Below are 9,698 nucleotides of genomic sequence, written 5' to 3'. Positions count from 1 at the left end.
AAATTATAACTATATTTGATATTTTATTGATATTAAAATATCAAATAATTTTTTGACTATTTTTTAAGTCTTTTTTATTATTATTTATCAAAACCTCATTTTAAAGGTACATGTTAAAAATAAAACTCGACACACTGATACATAAAGACATGCAAGCGTGTCTATAAATTTTTGTTATTAAAACACGGTAAGACATAACAGAAACATATCGGACAAGTGTTAATAAATGTCATGTCTAAAATGTATTCAACACGCCGATATAACAACTCAACAAGTATCCTTACTTCATAAATTATATTGTCATATATTCACTCATTTATTTAAATCACACAGTGATGAATTTTAAATTCTAGTTACACAATAAAATATTTCGTTCTTATTTATAGAAACAAATAAATTAAAAAGCATCTTAAAGTGGGAGTGCTATGTTGTTACTCTCTAATTGATAATGATACTCCTTTGTTATATTTTATTACTAAACTACCGTAGCAATTTTACATGGTTACGTACTTATGTATGTTTGATTGGAAAACTTATGAATTAAGAAATGAGAGTGGAACAATTATTCAACCCAAAGTGGTGACCATGGCCCATATACATTGCCGAAAAACACCTTGTCGAGAGAAAAACTCGTATGCAACTTTAGTTTCATCTTGTAACTTTAATTGTGGAGCCAAGCGAAAAGAGGAAAACGAGCACTCAAAACATCTTCTATTATTTGCCTCTTTTTGTTTTTAACCTTTTTTTGTTGCTAAAGGCTAAACATTATTTGACCTTAAATAATTGAGTTTGGTATTCTATGGCGTAATATATAGCAAATTTGCACTTGGCGTGTTTGATGGTTTGAATTGGAAATCTGTGTGGATGCCATTGCCAAAATTATTGTCGCTCCTCTTATTCTTCAAAAAGATGTATAAATAAATATTGCCTCTTCTTAGGTATAAGAGGTTTTTTTTTTAAATAAATAAAAATGAAATAAATTCTATTGTTAAAAAATACCGTTAAACTTTTGAGTTAAATTTAAAATTTGGAGTAATCAAATTAATTAACTTTTTTTTTTTATTAAAAGTATGTAAAATTTTATTAGATAAAAAAGTAAATACTCAAAATGGTCCATTAATTTCAAATCGCTGTTATTTAGTCCTTGACTTTTAAAAATGACCAATTAAATTCCTGAAATTCGAAAAAGTGAATCTCCGTTAGTTTCTCGCAGAAATTCTGTTAAAACATTGACATTTTAGCTGTATGCTGATATGTACCAAACTTGAATTTGGTTTAAATTGATATCTGGAATTCCTTAATAATATCCAAAGTAGCCAATTTTCAATTATAAAACCATAATCTCTAAATTAACAATACAGACACACTCCACCTCAAGGATAAAAAAAATGGAAGATTTCAACCTAAATTCATTACATTCAAAGAAAGAAAAATAAAATTGTAAAGAACTAAGTGAAACTTCTTCTTTTGTCCATGTCTATTTGTACTTCTAAAATCAAATGAATTAACTTATTAATTAACTTGAATTTGGATAAACTCGGATAAAATTAAAGTAAATTTGCATAAATTTACTCTAATCCGGATAAATTTTTAAGATTACTATTTACCTTAATTATCTTTTTACGGTAATAAAGATAACTCCAATTCTAAATTTTCTAATCTGGAAGAATATCCTAGTGTTCCATTCTAACCTGTGTATACTCTCTTTTGCAGGTGTAGTAGTGCTAAAAATTCGAAGAGTGTTGGTGCCTGAATATTATGCTAACCTTGGCATGGTTTCCTTACCCTTTCTACTTAAATTGGGGACCCCCTTTAAGAGGCCTCAAAATATGATACCAAAGAATGCAGCTTTTGAGGACAATGCATGATTCTAAAATAAAATACTTTCCTTTATGTGTCGTTCAAAACCATATTCAAACTTTTAATGTGACTTCATGCAATACTTGAGAGAATGTTCTTTGATTAACATGTAAGGTAAAGTTCCTTAGTAATCCACATCTAAAAAAAATAAATAAATAAGTGGTTATTGTATTATTGTATTTGACTATTTGTACATACGAGTTCAATTCATGTGTTCTAACTTTTTCAAATTCAAAAGCAGCCATATATGTTACTTACTTTTTGTGGCGGTTTTGAATGAGAAATGTTTATAACGTTCATATATATTCAAAAATCATTGAACATCTATTATTTTTATAATTTTTTTAAGTAAATTTTAATATTACAAGTGTGAGGAGTGCATAAAATTAGTCACAATCAAAAAAAATAAAAAAAAGTAAAGAGATTATAAAATAAGAGATTCGTTAACTTGATATTTTAAAATTTTGAGTTGAACGTGATATTGCTTGATTTTCCCAAATATCGCCATTTAAAAATTGTTACTTGTTAATAAACTATTGTTATATCTAAAGTGAAATTCAAACTTCTAAAGTGTATTTAATAAAATGAATAAATTAACTATTCAGCTAAATTAAGTTATATTTTATAATCTAACCATAATCATTTTCACAAGTTATTTACTTATTTTACCGATTTCTTTTTTTATATATATATTAGCCTGGTCTCATAAATACGTAATGCATATAAATAAATTAACATTAGTATAATCTTTGGTTATGAAAGAAAATTTTTTAAGCTGATATTCAATTAAAAAGTTACAAATTCGAGTCTCCTATCTTTGATAAAAAAAAAAAAACAAAATATATATATTTTTTCTTTATTTATTTATTTTTATCTTAATGTCACTACTCACTGTATTATGAACTTTCCAGGTTTTTTAATTTTTGTTTTTATTTTTGAGTTTTAACCCAAACTCACTCCTTCTATATATATCTGCAAGTTCTTTCCTTTGATTTCGTTGAGTTCAGATTTGAAAACATGGCAACGAAGCTTGATCCATTTACTCTCCTTCTTTCTCTCTTCTTTGCATTCAACCTCGCAAGTAATTAACTTCTCTCTCTCTCTCTCTCTCTCTCTCTCGTCATAGGGAAATGAAAGTGAATAAAAAATTGTTGTTGTTATTTGCAGGTGGTGAATCATTCATAGGGGTTAACTATGGACAGGTGGCTGATAACCTTCCACCGCCGTCAACCACCGCCAAGCTGCTCCAATCCACCGCCATCGGAAAAGTTCGCTTGTACGGTTCCGACCCTGCTATTATCAAAGCACTCGCCAACACTGGAATTGGTGCGTATTTAAATATTTCAAACCTTATAAAAAAAATAAAAAAATTTGACAACAATTATTAAAACTTGACTTCTATTTTTTTTTTTATTTACTATACTCATTAGCTGAAAGTTATTAAATAGTTATTAAATAATTGATAATTGAGAGTCTTAAATAATGACGTCTAACGATTTTCTTGTACTATTAAATTGACGTAAAGTTAACGAGTCTCTCTACATTTTTAAAATTAAAATCTGAAATAAAATTTATTTTATATCTTGTGCCCTATTTAATTTCATTTCTCAAATACTTATTTACAAATTACTTTATTAAAGAAAACATGGAACTAAATGAAGTAATTCAAAGTTAGGGTTAAAATTTTGATGGAAGTTTTGAACCCCTTTACATTCATCTGATACAGTCATACTATACTCTGTTTTGCTTGTCCTGACTCTGCATCCTATGTTACATACTCTTTTACAACGGCTATGTGTACCTAAAATGATATTTAAAAGTTTATAGTGTTTACAAAAATGATTTCAAAAGATATTATTGATAAATAAGTTTTTAAAATAACAAAATAACCAAATATATATTCTAAAAAACAGTTGTAGAGATTATATTTTGTTGCGAATTTTTGTAAACATAATTAAAAACTTGAGATTTTTGAAAATTTGACAATGAAATTTTTTTTTTTTTTATTTTTATATTTTATATCAATTTCGGTGAATTACTGAGTATGGATAATGTGATTGGACAATTAATTGACCGGTTAAACTTAAAAAGTAAGACTCGCATACTGTTGTATGTGTTCAATTGATAGTCGAAAATAGTTATATAATTTGATAGATTTGACTAAATTGTCAGTATTGTGGATGGAATTCACATAGAGACAATTGCATGTAAATTTTCTCCAACTCAAAACAACTTACAAGTTGTATTGAACATTTTGTAGGAATCGTAATTGGAGCAGCAAATGGGGATATTCCATCACTTGCATCGGATCCAAACTATGCCAAAAACTGGGTGAGCTCCAACGTTGTACCTTTCTACCCAGCCAGCAACATCATCCTCATAACCGTTGGTAACGAGATTATAACCTCAAACGATCCAAATCTCATGAACCAGATGCTCCCCGCCATTCAAAATGTCCAAAATGCCCTTAATGCCGCCAATTTAGGAGGCAAGATTAAGGTCTCAACTCTCAACTCAATCTATAGTATATTAGTATCTTTATTAATGTGGGGAAAATTTTAGAAACAAAGAAAATTTTTATTGGTTTTAAATTTAAACAATAAATAAATCAGTCAAATTATTGATTCTCATGTTACTTTGTTGAAATTACATTACATATTACATAAAAGTTGTCACTAATACGGTTATTTTGTATTCTAACATATATTTCGTATGGTATTTAATACAGGTGTCAACGGTTCATTCAATGGCGGTCTTGAAGGACTCGGAGCCACCGTCTGCCGGGAGGTTCCACCCGGAATACTCCACCGTTTTACAAGGATTGTTGTCGTTTAACAATGCGACGGGGTCGCCGTTTGCCATCAACCCTTACCCTTATTTTGCTTATAGAGATGATCCTGGGAGGCAAGATAACTTGGCCTTTTGCCTCTTTCAACCCAATGCTGGAAGACTTGATCCCAACACCAATATCAAATACATGAACATGTTTGATGCTCAGGTCTCCATTGCAATTTAAAATCATATTTTGTCATATTTGACTCGTCATAGTTCATGATTAGTTAATCTTATAGAAAGTTGATAACTGAAAACATTTAGTCAAACCTGTCAAATCATTTAACACTCTCAGCTATCAACTTTATATGAAGTTAACTGAGCATTCTGGGTAGGTAATTTAGTACCTGATTTTTGTGTACACGTAACATGGTTGTTGGTTGAACGAAGGTTGATGCTGTCCGCTCTGCATTGAACTCAATGGGGTTTAAGGATGTTGAGATCGTGGTTGCGGAGACAGGTTGGCCATACAAAGGAGACAGCAGTGAGGTTGGTCCGAGTCTTGAAAACGCCAAGGCTTACAACGGTAACCTCATCGCGCACCTTAGATCCATGGTTGGGACACCATTGATGCCAGGGAAATCGGTTGACACTTACATCTTCGCATTGTATGATGAGGATTTGAAGCCAGGACCAACTTCTGAGAGATCTTTTGGTCTATTCAACCCTGATCAATCCATGATCTATGATGCTGGTCTCTCCAAACAGCAGACACAACAGAATAGCACAAGCCCTGTTGTAGCACCGGTATGACCATAACTCTCTATATGACTTTATGGTTACATATATAATTATGACATAATCTTAGTGTAAGAAAAATGTTTGTGTTTATGTGTTGTTCATATCTCGTCATATCAATTATCTTAGAAGAAAGTATAGAGAACCAACTTTTAGTTCGTCAATATTAGCCAATTTTAAGTAATTTCAAAAGAATTGGCTGATATTGGTTGCAAAAGTTGGTTTCTAGTGTCTTAGAATACAAGCTATGTTTTTTTTTTGGTAAATCAGACACAAATACAAAGACCAGAAATATAAGAAAATTTGTGTCTTAGAATACAAGCTATGTTTTTTTTTTTCTAGACTTTATAGTGTGTAGTAGTGTTTGACAATGTATTTCTTTAATTTGATTTGAAGAGTCCGGATGTGTCAAAATCTCCGATGACACCGGATGTACCGAACTCAAACCCTCCGTCGACACCGGCCGTGTCGTCAAACCCTCCGGTGACTCCAGCATCAACAGGGCCAAGTCCAACTCGAAACAAAGCACAATTCTCAAATGGCCATGAAGCCATTTTTTTGCAACCTTTAATGATCACACTCTCTACAGTTCTCACCTTAATGTTACTCTAGTAATAGCAATAGCAACAATGTTGTTTTAAGTTTTAACAATTATATATGTTAATGTCTTAAAAATTTTGGTTTGAAGACTACTCCGGATATGTCTAAATCTCCGGCGACTCCACGGCCGCCAACAACACAAAACAAATCAACATGGTGTGTGCCGAAATCCGGTGTAACGGATGTGCAGCTACAAGCAAACTTGGACTATGCTTGTGGTCAAGGTATTGATTGTACTCCAATACAACCTGGTGGAGCTTGTTTTGAACCAAATACACTTTCAAACCATGCTGCATTTGCCATGAATCTCTTCTATCAATCTGCTGGAAGGAGTCCATTGACTTGTGATTTCTCGCAGACAGCTGTACTGTCCACGAATAATCCAAGTAAGTTCATTCGTTCGCAATTTCCTACGTACTATTTTTGAATCTTTTTGTTGAAAAGATTTTTTTTTGACTCTATCTAATGGGAAAAGACTTCATTCTTAAGTGTTCCATGTGTTCGTTCATTGTTATCTTTGACACAATACTAGGTTGTTCATCCCTTTCTGTCTAAATGTTAGATTTTGGTGGTGGTATTTACAAGATCCTATATAAATATGAATTGCATGAAAATGTTATGGTAACATTATTTCTGTGTATTTTATTATAAAATATTGGTTTAATTCTGTTGGTCGTTATAGTTTTATCAAATTTGTAATTAGGTTCTTATATTTTTTTTTTCAATTACGTTTTTATTCCCTACATTGCTTTTAATTTTATACTTAGGTCATTCTTAGTCTAAAAAATATTAGAGTTAATTGAATATTTTTTCGCAAATTGAAGGGATTCATAATTAAAAACATAATTTGATCTTTAATCGCATGTATTTTGGGAGAAATATTCGGTTAATTTTAATGTTTTTTAGATAAAAAATACCTAATTATAAAAGTGAAAAATGTGTAGAAACCTAATTAAAAAAAAAATACAGAGATCTAATTGAAATTTTGATAAAACTATAAATAGCAATTGAGTAATTAAACCTAAAACATTTTTACATTGATCTTCAAGTATACATAAAAGAAAGTTAAATTGTTTTTATTCACATAGCCAAGTTTAATTGGATGATTAAATCTCTTTCCTGCCTTTTTCATTTTTTCCCCCACCCTAGATTCATTGATCATCCCCCACTAAAATAGCATGCTGACTTTACAATCTTTTTTTTATTTTTGTAGGTTACAATAATTGTGTCTACGTTGGAAGGAATGCCTAACCTAAAATCAAGAAAGTAAATAAAGTATATCTTTCCTTTTTTCCCCCCTCTTTTGAAGTGTTCTCTCTTAATCACTAAGGAATGGAGAGTGTGCATGCATGTATGGTGGAGGATCTTCCTCTATTTCAAGTGTAATTTTTTTTTTGGAAAATGTCTCTATCAAATACCAAGTAAGCTAGTTCAGTGTTTTGTGGTGTATGTGGAGTGGCGAAATCTGATTTAATTTAATTATTATTGTTATTATTATATATATGGAGTCAAACTTGGAATCCGGGGTCCATGTATATATATTGTTTATGTACTATAAATATAAATGAAAATTTTCCTCTTAAATTATGACTAGTTTTTTTAAATATAAGTAGTATTCATTTTTCGATACTCGGATTTAATATCGTTAAAAATTAGACGAACTTATCTAAACTCAATCTATATGTTGATGATATTTGTTGGTTTGGTGTAAGGCTGCATAATTGATGAAGAATTATGTGTATTAACTAAGGAAAATGTTGCCCATCTTCTATCCTTTTTTTTTTTTTAACGGTATCTCTTAATTCGATCCGAATCAAAAATTAAGTTGTCACGCTAGTTATATGCTAGCCAAAATTCAATAAAATGACTGCCCTTAAACTTTTTTAATTTATAATTTATAATTTAAAGGAAAAAAATGAACTATTTCTTCAAAGTTAACCATAGACGTGGCTCAACTCCACACATACATATGTTAAAGTCCATATATAATTAGTCACCTTTTTCAATGGAAAAAGAAAAGAAAAAACATACTTTTATGTATTTAGATAAATTTTAAAAAAATATTTGCAACTTTCTTATAAAAACCGACTAATAATAATCCTTTTGAAAAATTCAATTTAATTTTCTTTTCAATTATATAAAAACTTTGAAGCTAAACTAACTTTTTTCCTTGAGAAAAATAAAAATAAAAACGCATGAACACATAATAATATAATATATGTTATAGGAAACATTTCAAGTGTATCGGGGAGTACTGGTGCACCAGTTATTTTAACCGTTGATTTTAATTAATATATATTATATATATTTTTTATAATTTAGATCAACGGTTAAAACAACTGGTGTACCGGTACTCCCAGTGCACTTAAACTGTTTCCTATGTTATAAAAGTAAGTAGATATTTAAGACTATTAATTGAAGGAATTAAGGTGAGGACAAATGGAACACAACCCTTTATTGATTTGTTAGAGTTCAACATTTTCTGTTACATGGTTCTCCGAGTATCCCTCTAAGGAAGTGAGTGACCAAATTGATGATCATGAATCATATGATCATCCATGATTCCCCCTAATTAATAATAATAATTCTTCATGAAAAGAGAAAAAGAGACAACAACAACAACAATTGGGAATCAAAGAAAAAACATCATGGCTGCAAGCAGAGATCTTGAGCTTTTGATCCCTGTCTCAACCATTTCTGATCAAAATGGAGCCTTTAAATCTTCTTCTAATAATTCATCACCAGGCCCTATTACTCCCACCCCACATCATCATCACACTGGCCAAGAGGTTCGTCAAATTATATTTATTTTTTCTTTTTAATTTCTATCATTTTTTCCTCCATTGTAATATGTCCTCTTTGATTTACATTATTACGAAGAAAAAAAAAATACTATCTTCATGAAATTGCCTGTTACGTTCAAAGATTTGTGTGTACTTTAAATTTCTATATAGAAATAATATTCCGTTTGGCCCTTAAATTTGAGGTTGGATTCAATTTAATTCTTAAAATTTTAATAGACTTAAATTGATGAACTCCAAAATTTACAATAGTAACTCACATAAATTCTTGAGCTAATATCCGTTAACTGTATTGATATTAACTTATGTAATTAAGATTATTTAGAGTTTTAGAAGCTTGATTATTTCATTCAGCGCAAAATTTTCAAATTGAACTTGTTAGTAACCAATCAAGCTTTTAGAAGGTCTAATAAGTGTCAATCACATAAAATTTAGGCGAAAATTTTAAATCTTAACAAATTAACATGCAAAATCAACAAATCAGTTCTCGAAATTTAGCTCATGAGCTAACATGAATTACTATTATAAATTTTGGAGGTTGAATTGAATCAATTATAATTCCACTTCAAATTCCAGAGATCAAATTGAATATTATGTAACTTGAATTTCACCCCAACAAAATGATATTATATTCTGATTTCTTAATCCTTTAGACGAAAAAACATAAGTGTCACCACTTCAAGTAAAACCCTGCTTGACCCAATAGTAATTATGTTAATCATTGTACATACATATGTTAATTTGCCTTGATGGAGTGAAATTAATTTGAATTTCTTTGGTTATTTAATAATTCAGGCGTTTCTAAAAGTAATTCGCAGCTGGGCATCAAAGAAGTTCATGACAGGATGGTATGCTTTAGTTTATCTA

At 30.1% G+C, this 9,698-nt stretch overlaps 2 protein-coding genes across 3 annotated transcripts in view; both read left to right on the top strand.

The window, feature by feature from the left end:
* On the top strand, positions 2,781-7,611 carry LOC107605744 (glucan endo-1,3-beta-glucosidase 7). 2 transcript variants are annotated; one of them, XM_016307715.2, is made up of 7 exons: positions 2,781-2,941; positions 3,028-3,186; positions 4,121-4,359; positions 4,589-4,858; positions 5,083-5,439; positions 6,119-6,416; positions 7,244-7,611. In XM_016307715.2, exons 1-7 carry the CDS (start codon positions 2,878-2,880, stop codon positions 7,279-7,281), a joined length of 1,425 nt encoding a protein of 474 aa, XP_016163201.1. In that variant the 5' UTR covers positions 2,781-2,877; the 3' UTR covers positions 7,282-7,611. The 2 variants fall into 2 exon arrangements, with proteins under 2 accessions (XP_016163201.1, XP_020961039.1); XM_021105380.1 differs by lacking the exon at positions 7,244-7,611 and having other exon boundaries at positions 5,827-6,408.
* Positions 8,415-9,698, top strand: part of LOC107648585 (protein LIKE COV 1-like) — a 4,979-nt gene continuing 3,695 nt past the window's right edge. Inside the window, exons 1-2 of the mRNA XM_016352397.2 lie at positions 8,415-8,819; positions 9,627-9,679. Coding sequence (XP_016207883.1) covers positions 8,622-8,819; positions 9,627-9,679 — 251 coding nt within the window. The 5' untranslated portion in view covers positions 8,415-8,621. The remainder of the gene's footprint in view (positions 8,820-9,626; positions 9,680-9,698) is intronic.

Source organism: Arachis ipaensis, chromosome B06 (assembly GCF_000816755.2).
Source record: "Arachis ipaensis cultivar K30076 chromosome B06, Araip1.1, whole genome shotgun sequence".
In the NCBI taxonomy this organism is placed as follows: domain Eukaryota; kingdom Viridiplantae; phylum Streptophyta; class Magnoliopsida; order Fabales; family Fabaceae; genus Arachis; species Arachis ipaensis.
The sequence above is the reverse complement of the archived record's forward strand: the minus strand, read 5'-3'. Positions and strand labels throughout refer to the sequence as shown.